The sequence below is a fragment of the Triticum urartu genome, chromosome 4A (genome assembly GCF_056163025.1).
Source record: "Triticum urartu cultivar PI428250 chromosome 4A, HENAU_Tu73, whole genome shotgun sequence".
Taxonomy (NCBI): Eukaryota; Viridiplantae; Streptophyta; class Magnoliopsida; order Poales; family Poaceae; genus Triticum; species Triticum urartu.
In genome coordinates this window covers 2,874,193-2,892,737 of record NC_141876.1, presented here as the reverse complement: position 1 = coordinate 2,892,737, position 18,545 = coordinate 2,874,193, and the positions used below count along the sequence as shown (strand labels likewise).

The 18,545-nt window shown below is 47.9% G+C and overlaps 2 protein-coding genes across 2 annotated transcripts; both read right to left on the bottom strand.

Annotated features, from left to right (window-relative positions):
• Positions 1 to 9,231: 9,231 nt before the first annotated feature.
• Positions 9,232 to 9,627, bottom strand: LOC147974240 (uncharacterized). Its single transcript, XM_087519404.1, has one exon. The coding sequence runs from the start codon at positions 9,625 to 9,627 to the stop codon at positions 9,232 to 9,234; it is 396 nt and encodes a 131-aa protein (XP_087375530.1).
• Positions 9,628 to 11,244: 1,617 nt separating this feature from the next.
• On the bottom strand, positions 11,245 to 12,168 carry LOC147974239 (uncharacterized). Its single transcript, XM_087519403.1, has one exon. The coding sequence runs from the start codon at positions 12,166 to 12,168 to the stop codon at positions 11,245 to 11,247; it is 924 nt and encodes a 307-aa protein (XP_087375529.1).
• Positions 12,169 to 18,545: the final 6,377 nt, after the last annotated feature.

Below are 18,545 nucleotides of genomic sequence, written 5' to 3'. Positions count from 1 at the left end.
TCAAAATGAAAAACTAAGCCTGGATCCTTCTTAGTCAATCCAAAATGAAGTTGTGTTGAGGTTTTTGAAATTTTCATGAAAAATGTGCTAAAAAGAGGGGTCCAAAGGTAGGGTAAACGGCCTCATTTCTAAGCAAGGTTTTTTCGACCTTGTCTAAATCAGCCAAATAACTTTCCTACACATATATTCTATATGTACAGACTATGTGCACTGGTTTTTCCATTTTTTGATTTTTTTAAATTTTGTTTTGCTCATTTGAATTCTGGTCAAACTTAACTTTGACCAAGATTTAAACAAGTGTAAAATATCAAAATGAAAAACTAAGCCTGGATCCTTCTTAGTCACTCCAAAATGAAGCCGTGGTGAGTTTTTTGAAATTTTCAAGTTCATTTCCCCAAAACACTTCTCTTCACTTTATACAAGAGAGTTTGAGATACTCGAGATATCATACAATACACATGAACTTATCATTTAAATGTATGTAAAGCTTGTTTATCAACTTAAATCGTTAGTATATGACATAAGAAGACTATGTGCGCAGGTTTTTTATTTTTCTGATTTTTATTTAATTTATTATGCTCATTCGAAATCTGGTCAAACATAGCTTTGACTGCTCCAAACCCCTCCCAAACCCCGCTAACCCTAGCGCTGAACAAGGACCGTTCATCTAACCCTAGTGGCGATCAAGGGCCGTCGATCTAACCCTTCTAGAAGGAATCTGCGGGGAGGAGGGGGCGATCCGCGAGATGCAATCTGATTGGCTGGGAGATTTTTTTAAAACAAATACCGGGCGCGCTGGATGGACCGTTGGGCCATCTTGTTGTCTGTGCCTGAGACCGCAGTAAATAGCCCGTCTCAGCCTTTCCAGGCCTTGCATGCATGGAGGCGGCGATGTGGGTTTGCATGCGCGGGAGGCGGCGACGTGCATGCATGCGAGCGAGGCGAGCGAGGCGTGCTAGGCGAGCTAGGTGGTTCAGGGCAGCGATTCACATGCACCGCCCGGTCAAAGAGCTATGCAGTGATTCAGATGCACGCATGCGCCCCATGCATCGTTTTTGTGCAAAAATTTAAGTGTGCAAAACGTAACGGATACACACACGCGTCCGGATACACACACGCGTCCGGATTCACACACGCACCGTTCTCATCCTTTCTCTCTTCCTCTCCCACCCACATGCCTATAAATGGGGTGCCTCTCTTCCTCTCCCACCCACAAGCTAGATCCGATCCTCTCCAACTTCAAACACCCAAGCGACCGAGCCCTCCCCAAGCGAGACCAAGTGAAGATGCAGTTCAACGGGCCGACCTTCAACCGTCCGCCTGTCGTGCCGGAGCTGCACTACCCACCGGGCGTGCTCGTGGAGAGGGAGCTCCGTGTGTGGGCTATTTCAAGGTGGAGGGGTTCCGTCGAACTCACCCGCGCCTTCCTCAGAGCCGGCTATGCCCACCTCCCACGGGGCTCGCCGAGGATGTTCACCCTCAACGAGGTTCATGACCGCAGTGGCATCCTCCTACTGCTCACGGTCACCTTCACCAACCCGTTTGACGCGCGCGAGCTCCTCGGCCAAGTCTTTTGGTGCGGCTGCGAGACCATCTTCTTCACCGTCTACAACATCTACACCAACTACGAGTGCATCTTCCCCACTCCAGGCCAGATGCACTCCCTTCCCTATGACGAGGAGGAGGTGTGAAGATGAAGATGGTGTTGAAGGGGCGCGCGCGGCCAAGGTGGAGAAGAAGGTCAAGAAGAAGATGTTCAAGCCCGGAGTCAAGCTCGTCATGTTTCGTTTTTTATTTTGTTGCTTTTCTATGTCGTGTCATGTTTCGTCATGTGTTCGTGAACTGTCCGTGAACTTATTATTGTAATGGTACGGTGTGTTGCATCTTATCTAAGTTATTAGGGTTTATATGTGTGTTAAAAAAATGTCCGTGCTCAAACATATCATTTCTTCCCTAAACCAAGTCATGAAGTTCGAGAACTTGTGGTTTTCATTAACGAAAACCCTGATGAAAATCGGAGGGGTGAGAAGCCCTCTGTTTCATTCCAAAAAAAAGTCATGAACTAACATGCAAATTTATTCCCTTTAAATCCTAAACCAAGTGCCACTCTAACCCTTAAACAAAGTGCCACTCTAACCAAAATCATGTGGCAGTGCAAACATACGTTTTCAACCTTCCAACCCTCCAAAATTCCAGTGAAAAACAAAGGAAAACCACTCTCATGCGTGTGCAAACATTCACGGTCTCACTATTTTTTTTGACAAATTTCACAGTCTCACTATGTATACCTTCCTTCCCTACCCATGTCAAAGTCTTGCCATTTGTCCTAGCGGTTACCAGCACAGCCTTAAACACCACAAACCCATGCGGTCCAGGGTTCGAGTCCCCAGCCGCACCAATTTTTTGTGCATTTTTCACCCTTCAATTTTTAGACAATTTTTTTTTTCTCTATGTAATGCCCTTAAAAAATGTTCATTTATTTTGGCACCAGGTGTAAACCTCTACCAGAGCTGAGGCACATTTTCCATGACATTTTGGTCTTTGATTTAAATCACGGTGTATTTGAATTGGATTAATTAACAGCTCCAAAAAAATTCTAACCTTAATTGTTTGGCTCTGGAATAATTCAATTAGCTTCCACAAAAGTTTCAGCATTATGATTTGCTGCCTAAATTAAATCATAACAGAAAACAAAAAAATACACAAGGGAACCCCCGAATGGGCCAATTAGTGTAGCTGCACTTGGCTCTACGCTCTGAATTTGGCCCAAGAGCAACCTTTTTTTGACAGAAAGGCAGAGCAAAGAGCTGCATTTCATTGATCAAAAGTTTCTGAATTCCTAATTTCTTCTCTTTTTTTCAACATATTTAAATGTTGGTCACTTCTTCTCTTTTTTTCAACATTTAAACAACTTTGACCAACATTTAAACTAGGTGAATTTCTCATACAATTTCAAGATTACAAATTCCTCCATAGTTCATGCCTTTCCATACATTTTCAACATTACAACCGGTGCGATTACCATACCTACAAATGCACAAAAGTATTTACAAATGGGTATTGGTAGTGCTTGATCTTCAAGCTTCCTAACCTTCTTCTTCAACATCCTAAGCTCAACAGCTAGCTCTCTGTCAGTGCGTGCTTCGCCCTCCATCTCTTCTTCCAGAGCTCGTGGTGCGGCCACTGCCGTTCGTGGCAGCATGCGCAACCATTCTTCATGCTCTTCTTGCAGTTCATTCATCAGTCTTGGCCAAAGCATCGACCCAAAGAAAGAAGCATGTCACCTGCATGAACACCAAACAGATCAACCCATTGCTCAAAGATCCCGACCACGAAAATGGTGCAATTGCCCTGATTCTTACCCCATTCTCGCTGCACACATAGAACGGACAATTCTGGTTCCTCGGTGTCTGAGAAACCCTCCGATCAACGCCCGCCCGGCACCGCGGATAGATGAAGACAGGCATGTCCACACGCGCCCGGCTCCGCATCCGCGAGGTGGCGCGGTAGCTTGAGGAAGACATGGAGCTCGGAGCCGAAGGGGATCTCAACGCCGCCGCGCCCTCCACTGCTAGCTTCCCATCGCCGTGCTCTTTCTCTCGCCGTGGTCACCGCCATGCTCTCTGTCGCCGTGGTCACCGCCGCTGTCGCCCGCTTATATAGCACACCCGCCAACGGCTCTCTGCTCAACGGCTCTCTGCTGGGTCCCACAAGCCACGCGTGCAACGATCTGAATAAAATTGGCCGTCTCTGCCGCCTGGTCCCACCTGTAAGGGCCGAGTCAAAAGGTTGACCTGACGGAGATGGCAGAGTTCACGAAACGAGTTGGTGCACACGGACTAGGGGCAAAACTGAACCCAATTCGCATCTAAGGGCAAAACTGAATACATGGACACCACTGAGGGCAAAAGGATAATTAACCCTAGATTCAAATGAGACATTGTTTGTCTCACTCTCCTATACAGTGTTATACCAGAATGGTGAGAATCAGAATCAGCTCATAGAGTACATGATGGTCATTTTTGAGGGAATTTTAGCACCAGGGTTTTAAAAAATTATCTGCATCCTACTTGCAGGAACCTTCACCATGCCAAACAATTATTATGAAAGGTGTTGAAACCATTCTACCAACATTTGTGGTGTTAGCACAATAAGTTGATAAATCATGTTGTGTACAACATAGAGTTCTCAAATTAAGGTGTTTCTTTGTGGAAATGACAACGTTTGCATATATTTTTACAAGAGGGGGTGGGGGTAAGCATGTCACATTCACAAGGATTTTCAGCAATCGTTGTGATGGTTTGAAAGCCGTGATTTCAGAAAAAGTCTGTTGATAGCCTCAAACCCCATGAAACTAAAAATAATATGGCACATGTGAGTTCGTGAAAGATAAGCTTGAATATATAAAGTGTGGTGCAACTAATTTGGTGATGTTACTTGACCCTGAGTTTCTATCTAATTACTCACAAGTTGGTGAAATACTAAAAGGAAATGTCGCAATTTTCCAGTTTTGTAAAACTTTGAGGATACCAGTTCAGTATCTAAGGGAGCATTAATGTTTTGAAGAGATGTTTGACTGATAAGAAAAGCGTGTGACATGCATCCTTTGCAGGTTTATTGGTAGGCATCAGTCCAGAAGTGTTTATGAGATGGGAGGTCCACTCCTAGAGGTTGCCAGGATTCATAGTAAATGAATAAAGGAATTACCACAAGTGTTGGTGTCAAATAAAGTCTTAGGTGTTTTCGTTGACAGTTCTTCCTTTGATATAACCATGTTGTCTGAAATCAGTATCACGACGAGGATTTGTAGGGGTCTACAATCTGATTTCCTAATTGTTCTTTGTGCAATACCGTTTCTATATTGTAATTCTATGAATTTTTTTTATGTCCATACGTGAAATTAGAAGAAGTATGGAAACTTGATGACCAAGGCAATATTAGGGTTCTATGGTGTAAATTGTAATAAAAAAACAATGAAGTTTTTTGTTTGAACTGAAAACCATAAAACTTGTGCAGCATGCTTCTTGCCAGGTGAACTGAAAGTTTAGTCATCACAAACGAGCATGTTACACTCCTTCAGCCGCACAATGTGTCCTTAAATAATTTTAATATTTCATACTTATTTTAATATAAGCTGCTGAAAAAAATAAAACTGTCACTCAGGAACAATATCCAAATGGCGCAGTAAAGCCTGCCTTTTACTTGTATATTCTCCGTCCCAAATAAGTGTCCCAACTTTATACTAACTTTAGTGCAAAGTTGTACTAAAGTTAAGACACTTATTTATTTTGGGATAGAGAGAGTATTAAATACAGTATGCTTCCTAATTTTGGAGCTCTCGATATTGACCGGGTCAAGGATTTTCATTGAATGTTATATTGAATTTGATTTTTAATTTTCATTCAATTGAGCTTCAATTCTGGTTTGTTCACAGTTTTGACTGGGTCAACGATTTTCATTGAATGTTATTTTGAATTTGGTTCATTGTTTTCATTCAATTGAGGTACAATTTTGACCGGGTCAATGATGATCAGAAAGATGCACCGGTAACGGCATCGTCGAGAAGATCAGGCAGACATGTCCACCGCGGCCCTGTCCGTCAAGGTGGGCGTGGACTAACGTGGAGCCTGGGTCGGAGCGCTTCGTGGAGATGGGCATGCTATCGATGACACAACATGGAGCTTCAAAGGACCAGAACTCTCTCTCTCTCTCTCTCTCTCTCTCTCTCTCTCTCTCTCTCTCTCTCTCTCTCTCTCTCTCTCTCTCTCTCTCTGCACATCTCCCATGGTGGTGACCGAGTGGAGGCCGGATGGCCGAAGACGAGGCCGGCTGCTAGCATTGTCTCCAGAATCACAACGAAGACGTGCCGGGAGCTGTGTAGTCCCCGATGCACTCTTCGCCGGCGACTCCCGCCAGGAGGAGGACGTGCGCTCTCCGCTTGCGAGGAGGATGACGACGTGTTGGGGCTCTGCACAAGCGACAGATGAATTGACCTTCAGTTATAGTAGAAGGTTATTTCGGCCATCAGTTAAAAAAAAGGTTGTCCACTGTACATAATTTTTTTAGGGTAAATAGCCTTTTATTGATTAAATTCCACAGAGTGTGGGATGCAAGCTGGGTCATGTGTCTGGCCAAGCCACACATGACGCCCCTCAGCTAAGGTAAGAGCAAACTTAGCTAGTTTATGAGCTTCAAAAATTAACTACAATTAAAAGCAGCCGATCTGGCCTGAATTTCCCTGATAACGGCTCCATATGCACCCTGACTGCCCTTTAAAATATCATTGACTACCTGTTTTGAATCTGATGATATAACCAGATTATGAACTTGAAGATCTTGTGCCAATGAGATAGCCTCCCGGCAGGCTATAGCCTCCATGGTTGCGGGATCATACATCCCGTCTATTACCAAAGCCGCACTTCCAAGGTATATACCAGTGCTGTCCCGGCAGACAGCGGCCGCGGATCCCTTTCTCTGCGCCCGGATCCCTGCATCTACGTGTATCTTCATAAAACCCGCCGGTGGTGCAGCCGGCCTTCTAGCATGTGTAGCCCCGATTCTTGCCGTCTGAATCTGGGTCGTGGCTGCTTTGTCCCTTACCAATTCCAAGTCCCTGATAAAGCGAGTGATAATTTCCTTTATTGCTTGTGGGGTTTGAAAGATCGCTTCATGGATAGCTTTCCGCCTAGCAGTCCATATGGCCCAGAGCGTCACCGCCATCAACACAAACTTGTCATGCGGTCTCTTCTCCATTAGTGCAAACAGCCAATTCTTTGCCCCCGGTTCAGACGCGGTTGCCACCTCGAAGCCCAGTTCTTCCTCCATAAGTGCCCAAGTGCATCGGGCAACTGTGCACTCTAAAAGCGAGTGTTTCCATGAATCCGGCGCCCCACACAACCCACATGAGCTTGTATCCGACATATGTCTGTGTGCTCGAACATCTTCTGTCGGCAAAGATTGTTTAGATAATCTCCATAGGAACATGCAAATTTTGGCAGGCACTTGAGTCTTCCATAATGCTTTCCACGATCCCTCTTCAGCATTGAGGCTCAATGATCCCGCACGTCCCTCCAGCCAGGCCTCTCTTCGTTGTCTCATAGAGACTAGCATACGATATGCAGATTTTACAGAAAATATGCCATTCCTCTCATGCACCCAGCTCCAAAAATCTGGAATATTCATTGTGCATATAGGAATATTAGCTATGATCTTAGCATCAAAAGGCATGAAAACAGTCTGGAGCATATGTTTGTCCCACGTGGCCGTGGTAGTGTCAATCAGCTCTGAAACTCGTGTTGAGGGGTTCGGGTGTATACACCCATATGGTCTCATCATCTCTTCTCTTGGGATCCAGTTATCCTCCCACATGTGTGTAGTCTGGCCGTCTCCAACTCTCCTTATAAGGCCTTGCATTAAGATATCCCTTCCCTCGATGATAGCTCTCCACACTTGGCTTGGGTGACCCCCTATAGCGTGGCTTGTAATATAGATGAGTTTGGGAAGTAAATTCCTTTAAGCACACGTGCAGCCAGAGAGTCAGAATTTTGATGTAGCCGCCACGCCTGACGAGCTAGCATAGCCAAGTTAAAAAGCTCAAAATCTTTGAAACCTAAGCCACCCATTCCTTTTGGTTGTGTCATAGCTTTCCAAGAGACCCAGTGTGGTTTATGATGTCCGTCTTTGCTCCCCCACCAGAATTTCCGAATCAACATGTTTAGGTGCTCACATAAGCCCCTAGGAAGTTTGAAACATGACATTGAAAAGACTGGCACTGCTTGGGCAACCGATTTCACCAATACTTCCTTACCCGCCGAAGACATTGTCCTCTCAATCCAGCCCTGTATCTTACTCCACAAACGATCTTTGAGGTATTTAAAAGCACCATTTTGGAGGTTCCAATGTCTGATGGCATGCCCAAATATTTTTCATTCAGTGTTTCATTTGGTACATTCAACAGGTCCTTTACCTCATTTCTAGTGCTCTCTGGCACTCCCTTGCTGAAGAACACCAAAGACTTGGCTGTATTGACACGTTGCCCTGTGGCTAGGCAATAAGTTTCCAAAACCTGGTTGACCTCAGTAGCCCCCCCACTATTCGCCTTGATAAACAGCAGGCTGTCATCTGCAAACAAGAGGTGGTTTACTTGCGGCGCTGACGGTGCCACTTGTACCCCCCCCCCAAGTTTGGTGACTCACTTCTGGATTTTAACAGGCACGAAAGGCCCTCTGCTGCTAACAAGAACAAGTATGGAGATATTGGGTCCCCCTGTCGGATTCCTCATGAAGGGTTGAACTCTTGAAGCTTCCTTCCATTAAACATAACTGAGAATTTTACAGAGCTTACCATACCCATGACGATGTTCACCAATGTTTCTGTGAAGCCCAACTTAAGCATTATGGCCCTCAGATAGGCCCATTCAACTATGTCGTAAGCTTTCATCATATCAAGCTTTAAAGCACAGGTTTGATGTTTCTTTGCCTTATTGCGCTTCATGAAGTGTAGGCACTTGTACGCAGTTATGATATTGTCAGTGATAAATCTACCTGGCACAAAGGCTGACTGTTCCTGGGATATGATGTCAGGCAAGATAACCTTTAATCTGTTCGATATAACCTTTGAGGCAATTTTATAGAGCACATTACACAGGCTAATCGGGCAGAACTGTGATAACAGTGTTGGATTTTTTTACCTTGGGAATTAGAACTAGAACTGTCTCATTGATGCATTCAGCAGATTCTGTCCCGGGGCCTTGATAGGGAACATCTGGAAAAGGGCCTTTTTCACTTCATCCTGGCTATATGGGGCATTGAGCATGTCATTCATTTCAGGTGTAACTTTAACTGGTACCGTGTCAATTACCAGGTCCATGTTCTGCACCCCCTCAGACGTGTATAAGTTTTTGTAGAACTCTGTAGTCATCTCCTCCATCTCTACTACATTTTCTGTCAATTGACCATCTGGTTTCTGCAACATTTTTATTTTATTTTTCCTCCTTCTACGGCTTGCTCTCAAATGGAAAAAGTATGTGTTTTTATCTCCGTGAACAAGCCAATCCAATCGCGCCCGCTGCCGCCAGAGGATCTCCTCGCGATGATAGAGTTCAATCAGTCTGTCACATACCTTGATTTCCTCCCGACTTGGGCCAGAGCGCCCATTGGCAGAGCGCAGCACCTGAAGTGTGTTGTTTAAATATTGAATCTCTGGCCGCACTGATCCAAAGTGTTCTCTGTATCATCTGGTAAGGTCGCCCGCCAGCTCACCTAGTTTTCCGCGCAGCGAATCCACTGTGTCGCCCACCTGTTCTGCCCATCTGCTGCTGACCACAATAAAAAGATTCTCATCCCTCTCCCACATAGTCTCATATTTAAAGGATCTGTCCCCACTGCTGCATGCATGCACATCACATAGCTGGAGGAGGATAGGCATGTGGTCCGACCCGGCTGCTGTTTTGTGCTCAAGTTTGGTGGCTGGGAAGTTGAGGAGCCATTCATTGTTCGCAACACATCTATCCAGCCTAACCCTTGTATAAGTACCTCCTGCTACTCTTTTCTCAAAGGTCCAATTCAAGCCTGTGTAACCAATATCAGAAAGGTCGCATGTATCCAATGCATCTCTGAATGCATCCATCTGGGCTTGACTCCTATTGCCTATTCCATCATGTTCATGACCATGCAGTACCTCATTAAAATCTCCCACCACGGCCCATGGCCTACTGTGAGAACCTGCAATACCACGGAGCATATCCCAAGTTTTGTATCTCCCCGGGACCTGAGCCTCCCCATAGACAAAAGTAACCCTTACTGGAGTTACAACAAGCTCATCAATCAAAGTGTCAATGTGGTATTTCGAATAGCCAACAACTTCCAACTTTATTTCATCATTCCAAAAAATACCTAGTCCACCACTCCTACCAGAGCTAGTAACTGCATAACTTTTATTGAAACCGAGTGTGTCTACTAAGTTTTCTACTCTCGTACCCTCTATTTGAGTTTCTAAGATACAAAGTATAGAGGGGGCAAACCGCCTCGTTAGTTCACGAAGCTCTTTGACTGTCGCGGGGTTGCCAGCCCCGCGGCAGTTCCAGTATAAGATACTCATTGCGCTAGGCGCGACCCACTGAGGGGGCCCACCAAAAGCGCGTCATTGATTTTTGAAACTGTGCTCTTAACCAGAGCATTGTCAGGGGTTGCTGGACTCGGCTTGTTCCTCTTGGGTTCCTGCTTCAGTGGTGGGCTCTGTGGGGTCTCGGGTGGCGGTAGAAAGGGTGGCATCACCCCTGAGGTCGAGGATGATGGGATGGTCCCCGAACCTTTCAGCTCAGCAGTAGTCACACCCCTCTTTCTGTTCCTGTCTTCTTCCTCCATTGTAACGTCAAAGGCCCTGTTATCTCGCCCCTCGTGCTCCTCTTCCACTGAAGGGTCATGTTGTGAAGAACCATGTCCACGGCCCCTTCCTGATCTGCCTCTTCCGCGGCCTCCCCTTTCTCCCGAGCCTTCACCCGGGCCTCTGCCTGGCCCCCTGAACCAAGTTGCTCGGAGATCTTTGAACACAAGTGCTTTTGGATGGTGCACCCCATCTCCACATTCCTTGAAAGTGTGTCCAAGATTCGGGGACCTCAGTAGCCCCCCCACTATTCGCCTTGATAAACAGCAGGCTGTCATCTGCAAACTAGAGGTGGTTTACTTGCGGCGCTGACGGTGCCACTTGTACCCCCCCCCCCAAGTTTGGTGACTCACTTCTGGATTTTAACAGGCACGAAAGGCCCTCTGCTGCTAACAAGAACAAGTATGGAGATATTGGGTCCCCCTGTCGGATTCCTCATGAAGGGTTGAACTCTTGAAGCTTCCTTCCATTAAACATAACTGAGAATTTTACAGAGCTTACCATACCCATGACGATGTTCACCAATGTTTCTGTGAAGCCCAACTTAAGCATTATGGCCCTCAGATATGCCCATTCAACTATGTCGTAAGCTTTCATCATATCAAGCTTTAAAGCACAGGTTTGATGTTTCTTTGCCTTATTGCGCTTCATGAAGTGTAGGCACTCGTACGCAGTTATGATATTGTCAGTGATAAATCTACCTGGCACAAAGGCTGACTGTTCCTGGGATATCATGTCAGGCAAGATAACCTTTAATATGTTCGATATAACCTTTGAGGAAATTTTATAGAGCACATTACACAGGCTAATCGGGCAGAACTGTGATAACAGTGTTGGATTTTTTTACCTTGGGAATTAGAACTAGAACTGTCTCATTGATGCATTCAGCAGATTCTGTCCCGGGGCCTTGATAGGGAACATCTGGAAAAGGGCCTTTTTCACTTCATCCTGGCTATATGGGGCATTGAGCATGTCATTCATTTCAGGTGTAACTTTAACTGGTACCGTGTCAATTACCAGGTCCATGTTCTGCACCCCCTCAGACGTGTATAAGTTTTTGTAGAACTCTGTAGTCATCTCCTCCATCTCTACTACATTTTCTGTCAATTGACCATCTGGTTTCTGCAACATTTTTATTTTATTTTTCCTCCTTCTACGGCTTGCTCTCAAATGGAAAAAGTATGTGTTTTTATCTCCGTGAACAAGCCAATCCAATCGCGCCCGCTGCCGCCAGAGGATCTCCTCGCGATGATAGAGTTCAATCAGTCTGTCACATACCTTGATTTCCTCCCGACTTGGGCCAGAGCGCCCATTGGCAGAGCGTAGCACCTGAAGTGTGTTGTTTAAATATTGAATCTCTGGCCGCACTGATCCAAAGTGTTCTCTGTATGATCTGGTAAGGTCGCCCGCCAGCTCACCTAGTTTTCCGCGCAGCGAATCCACTGTGTCGCCCACCTGTTCTGCCCATCTGCTGCTGACCACAGTAAAAAGATTCTCATCCCTCTCCCACATAGTCTCATATTTAAAGGATCTGTCCCCACTGCTGCATGCATGCACGTCACATAGCTGGAGGAGGATAGGCATGTGGTCCGACCCGGCTGCTGTTTTGTGCTCAAGCTTGGTGGCTGGGAAGTTGAGGAGCCATTCATTGTTCGCAACACATCTATCCAGCCTAACCCTTGTATAAGTACCTCCTGCTACTCTTTTCTCAAAGGTCCAATTCAAGCCTGTGTAACCAATATCAGAAAGGTCGCATGTATCCAATGCATCTCTGAATGCATCCATCTGGGCTTGACTCCTATTGCCTATTCCATCATGTTCATGACCATGCAGTACCTCATTAAAATCTCCCACCACGGCCCATGGCCTACTATGAGAACCTACAGTACCACGGAGCATATCCCAAGTTTTGTATCTCTCCGGGACCTGAGCCTCCCCATAGACAAAAGTAACCCTCACTGGAGTTTCAACAAGCTCATCAATCAAAGTGTCAATGTGGTATTTCGAATAGCCAACAACTTCCAACTTTATTTCATCATTCCAAAAAATACCTAGTCCACCACTCCTACCAGAGCTACTAACTGCATAACTTTTATTGAAACCGAGTGTGTCTACTAAGTTTTCTACTCTCGTACCCTCTATTTGAGTTTCTAAGATACAAAGTATAGAGGGGGCAAACTGCCTCGTTAGTTCACGAAGCTCTTTGACTGTCGCGGGGTTGCCAGCCCCGCGGCAGTTCCAGGATAAGATACTCATTGCGCTAGGCGCGACCCACTGAGGGGGCCCACCAAAAGCACGTCATTGATTTTTGAAACTGTGCTCTTAACCAGAGCATTGTCAGGGGTTGCTGGACTCGGCTTGTTCCTCTTGGGTTCCTGCTTCAGTGGTGGGCTCTGTGGGGTCTCGGGTGGCGGTAGAAAGGGTGGCATCACCCCTGAGGTCGAGGATGATGGGATGGTCCCCGAACCTTTCAGCTCAGCAGTAGTCACACCCCTCTTTCTGTTCCTGTCTTCTTCCTCCATTGTAACGTCAAAGGCCCTGTTATCTCGCCCCTCGTGCTCCTCTTCCACTGAAGGGTCATGTTGTGAAGAACCATGTCCACGGCCCCTTCCTGATCTGCCTCTTCCGCGGCCTCCCCTTTCTCCTGAGCCTTCACCCGGGCCTCTGCCTGGCCCCCTGAACCAAGTTGCTCGGAGATCTTTGAACACAAGTGCTTTTGGATGGTGCAACCCATCTCCACATTCCTTGAAAGTGTGTCCAAGATTTCCACAGACTGCGCACCAATCTGGCAGCCTTTCATATGTCACACGGAAGATGACCCTCTCCACGGTGTCCTTCTTGCGTATAACCAGCGACACTGCGTTTTTGAGGGGCTTTGTGACATCTAGCTTGATCCTGACGCGGACGAAATTTTCTTCAAAATCTTGGGATTTTGGTTCAGCATAGATAAAATCGCCAACTGTAGCCGACAACGCCTTGACCTTAGGGAAAAAACCGTCTGGTAGGTCATGGATCTGAAGCCATATATCTATCTTGTTTACCTCGATCAACGAGGGCTTCGTGAATCCATCATATGGAGCCATGATCACGGCTTTCCCTTTGTACTGCCATGGACCTTCCTCCATCACCCGTTCCCAGTCTCCAAGACACGAAAACTGCATTGTATAGAGATTGTCCTCAAGCGGCATGATCTTCACCTCCCGGGCCAGGTCCCAAGCCACACGCATATTCCTATAAAACCAATACTGACTATAGGTGAGGGAGTCCTGGATTAGGGGGTGTCCGGATGGCCGGACTATACCTTCAGCCGGACTCCTGGACTATGAAGACACAAGATTGAAGACTTCGTCCCGTGTCCGGAAGGGACTTTCCTTGGCGTGGAAGGCAAGCTTGGCGATACGGATATGTAGATCTCCTACCATTGTAATCGACTCTATGTAACCCTAACCCTATCCGGTGTCTATATAAACCGGAGGGTTTTTAGTCCATAGGACAACGTACACATCAACAATCATACCATAGGCTAGCTTCTAGGGTTTAGCCTCCTCGATCTCGTGGTAGATCTACTCTTGTACTACCCATATCATCAATATTAATCAAGCAGGACGTAGGGTTTTACCTCCATCGAGAGGGCCCGAACCTGGGTAAAAGTTCGTGTCCCTCGCCTCCTGTTACCATCCGGCCTAGACGCACAGTTCGGGACCCCCTACCCGAGATCCGCTGGTTTTGACACCGACATTGGTGCTTTCATTGAGAGTTCCTCTGTGTCATTGCCGTCAGGCTCGATGGCTCCTACGATTATCAAAAGCGATTCAGTCCAGGGTGAGACCTTCCTCCCCGGTCAGATCTTTGTCTTCGGCGGCTTCGCATTGCAGGCCAATTCGCTTGGCCGTCTGGAGCAGATCGAAAGCTACGCCCCCGACCGTCAGGTCAGATTTGGAAGTTTAAACTACACGGCTGACATCCGCGGGGACTTGATCTTCGACGGATTCGAGCCATTGCCAAGCGCGCGGCACTGTCACGACGAGCATGATTTAGCTCTGCCACCGAACAGTGCCCTGGAGGCCGCACCCGCATCAGCTCCGACCCTTAATTCGGAGCCAACTGCGCCGATCGAGGATGGGCGGTTGGACGCCACCTCGGGGGCTGCGACCCCAACGGCGATTGAGCCGAACACCAGCCCCGTACTCTGTGAGACTCGTGACTCCAAGGAGCCGGACTCCTCTCCGGACTCCGAACCCTCCGCGCCCCTGCCGATCGAATCCGATTGGGCGCCGATCATGGAGTTCACTATCGCGGTCATCTTTCAGCACTCGCCTCTCGGCGATATCCTGAAGTCACTGAAGTCTCTCTCTCTTTATCAGGAGAGCCCTGGCCGGATTACGGTCAACAAGGTTGGGTACGGACGATGAAGAAATTCAAAGCCCACCCACCACCCACTTTGTAGCCACTGTCGACGACTTAACCGACATACTCGACTTTGACTCCGGAGACATCGACGGTATGGACGCCGATGAAGGAGATGATGAAGAACCAGCGCCTACTAGGCCCTGGAAAGCCACCTCGTCGTATGACATATACATGGTGGACACTCCAAAAGAGGAAGATGGTGATGGAACAGCGGAGGATGACCCCTCCAAGAAACAGCCTAAGCGCCGGCGTCAGCGGCGCCACTCAAAATCAAGCCAAAACAAACAAGGTGATTCTAGCACGGGAGATAATAATACTCCGGAAAGCGCCGAAGAAAACCCCCTCCAGCAAGATTTAGCACAGGAGGATGGAGAAAATAGCCCTCATGAGAGAGCGGGAGACAGAGAGGTCGAGGACGATAATTATATGCCTCCCTCCGAAGACGAGGCAAGCCTCGACGACGATGAATTCGTCGTGCCAGAGGATCCCGTCGAGTAAGAGCATTTTCAACGCAGGCTTATGGCCACGGCAAGAAGCCTCCAGAAAAAACAGCAATAGCTTAGAGCTGATCAAGATTTGCTAGTCGACAGATGGACTGAAGTCCTTCCGGCCGAAGAGCATAAACTCGAACGCCCCTCCAAGAGCTACCCAAAGCGCAGGTTGCTACCCCGATTAGAGGAGGAAGCACTTGATGCGGCCGACCGACCACCTCGTGGCCGCGACAGAGAGGCCTCTCGGCCCACCACTCAAGCCGCACCCCGTACCAAGGCACGGGAATATGCGTCGGACTTACGAGACATGTTGGAGGACAAGGCAAGGCAAACAAGATCGATCTACGGATCACGTGGGCGCCCCATGGCTCGAGACGGCAACCGTCACGCCGGCCACAAATTCGGCAGGGCCGAACACAGTAGACAAGGCTCACTGGAGCTATGTCATGATATAGCCCAGTACAGAGGCGCCGCACACCCACTCTGCTTTACGGACGAAATAATGGATCATCAAATCCCCAAGGGTTTCAAACCCGTAAACATTGAATCATATGATGGCACAACAGATCCTGCGGTATGGATCGAGGATTATCTCGTTCATATCCACATGGCCCGCGGCAATGATTTCCACGCCATCAAATACCTCCCACTCAAGCTTAAAGGACCAGCTCGGCGTTGGCTTAACATCTTGCCAACAGGATCAATCAGTTGTTGGGAGGACCTGGAAGCCGCATTCCTCGACAATTTCCAGGGCAATTATGTGCGACCCCCAGACGCCGATGACCTAAGTCACGTAATTCAGCAGCCAAAGGAATCGGCCAGGCAATTCGGGACACGGTTCCTAACAAAGAAAAATCAAATAGTCGACTGTCCGGACGCTGAGGCCCTCGCAGCCTTCAAGCACAATATCCGTGATGAGTGGCTGGCCCGACACCTTGGTCAGGAAAAGCCGAAATCTATGGCAGCACTCACGACACTCATGACCTGCTTTTGCGCGGGAGAAGACAGCTGGCTTGCTCGTAGCAACAATATGACCAAGAACCCTGGTAATTCAGACACCAGGGATAGTAGTGGCAGGTCGCATCGCAACAAGCAGAAGCACCGCATTAACGGCGACAATGCTGAGGATACGGCAGTTAATGCCAGATTCAGAGGCTTTAAATCCGGTCAGCAGAAAAAGCCATTCAAAAGGAATCCTAGGGGCCCGTCCAGTTTGGACCGAATACTCGACCGCTTGTGCCAGATACATGGCACCCCCGAAAAGCCGGCCAATCACACCAACAGGGATTATTGGGTGTTCAAGCAGGCAGGCAAGTTAAACGCAGAAAATGAAGACAAGGGGCTGCATAGCGATGACGACGAGGAGCCCCGGCCGCCGAACAACAGTGGACAGAAGGGTTTTCCCCCACAAGTGCGGACGGTGAACATGATATACGCAACCCACGTCCCCAAAAGGGAGCGGAAGCGCGCGTTAAGGGACGTATACGCGGTAGAGCCAGTCGCCCCAAAGTTCAACCCATGGTCCTCCTGCCCGATCACCTTTGATCGAAGGGACCATCCCACTAGCATCCGTCATGGCGGATTCGCCGCATTGGTCCTAGACCCAACTATTGACGGATTTCATCTCACTAGAGTCCTTATGGACGGCGGCAGCAGCCTGAACCTACTTTACCAGGATACAGTGTGGAAAATGGGCATAGATCCCTCGAGGATTAAGCCCACCAAAACGACCTTTAAAGGCGTAATACCAGGTGTAGAGGCCAACTGTACAGGCTCAGTCACACTTGAAGTGGTCTTTGGATCTCCGGATAATTTCCGAAGCGAGGAATTGATCTTTGACATAGTCCCGTTTCGCAGTGGTTATCATGCACTGCTCGGGCGAACCGCATTCGCTAAGTTCAATGCGGTACCGCACTACGCATACCTTAAGCTCAAGATACCAAGCCCTCGAGGAGTAGTTACGGTCAATGGAAACACCGAACGCTCCCTCCGAATGGAGGAGCACACGGCGTCCCTTGCAGCGGAAGTATAAAGCAGCCTCTTCAGGCAGTTCTCCAGTCCGGCCACTAAACGACCGGACACCATCAAGCGCGCCCGGAGTAACCTACAACAAGACCGCCTGGCACGATCCGAGCAGGCGTAGCAATGCGGCCCCAACCCCAACCCTCGTAAAAAGGCGACGCTAGTACTTCGCGTACATAACTACGCTCTAGAGATACCATGGGTACAGGGGGAGGGGCACCATCATGGCACGCCCAAAAATACGGCTTAAACCGTACCAGGGGCTGCCGATTTTTTTTAAAATTTTCTCTTACTTTCAGGACTCCATCCTTCGGAAGGCCTGTTCGGCGGTTCAATTGCCGCACAAACGATGCAAGAACCAGGGAAGCAGACAAGCCACGCCGCAGTACGGAACTCCCAGGTGGTCTCTATCATGAGCAGTATACCTGTTCCGCATACTATTTCGCAGCTTGCCCCTGTGTGACGCCCCCGATTTGACCGTACACTAATCATGCACGCAAATGTGTATGATCAAGATCAAGGACTCACGGGAAGATATCACAACACGACTCTACAAATAAAATAAGTCATACAAGCATCATATTACAAGCCAGGGGCCTCGAGGGCTCGAATACAAGAGCTCGATCATAGACGAGTCAGCGGAAGCAACAATATCTGAGTACAGACATAAGTTAAACAAGTTTGCCTTAAGAAGGCTAGCACAAACTGGGATACAGAACGAAGGAGGCACAGGCCTCCTGCCTGGGATCCTCCTAACTACTCCTGGTCGTCGTCAGCGGGCAACACGTAGTAGTAGGCACCTCCGGTGTAGTAGGAGTCATCGTCGAAGGTGGCGTCTGGCTCCTGGGCTCCAACATCTGGTTGCGACAACCAGGTAGAAGGGATAGGGGGAAAAGAGGGAGAAAGCAACCGTGAGTACTCATCCAAAGTACTCGCAAGAAAGGAACTACACTACATATGCATGGGTATCAAATGGAATAAGGGTATCATATGTGGACTGAACTGCAGAATGCCAGAATAAGAAGGGGATAACTAATCCTTTTGAAGACTACGCTTCTGGCAGCCTCCGTCTTGCAGCATGTAGAAGAGAGTAGACTGAAGTCCTCCAGTATCATCACATAGCATAATCCTAACCGATGATCCTCCCCTCGTCGCCCTGTGAGAGAGCAATCACCGGTTGTATCTGGCACTTGGAAGGGTGTGTTTTATTAAGTATCCGGTTCTAGTTGTCATAAGGTC

Excerpts from the sequence above, each read along its gene's own strand:
- LOC147974240 (XM_087519404.1), bottom strand. The coding sequence starts at position 9,627 with ATGGATGCATTCAGAGATGCATTGGATACATGCGACCTTTCTGATATT.
- LOC147974239 (XM_087519403.1), bottom strand. The coding sequence starts at position 12,168 with ATGGATGCATTCAGAGATGCATTGGATACATGCGACCTTTCTGATATT.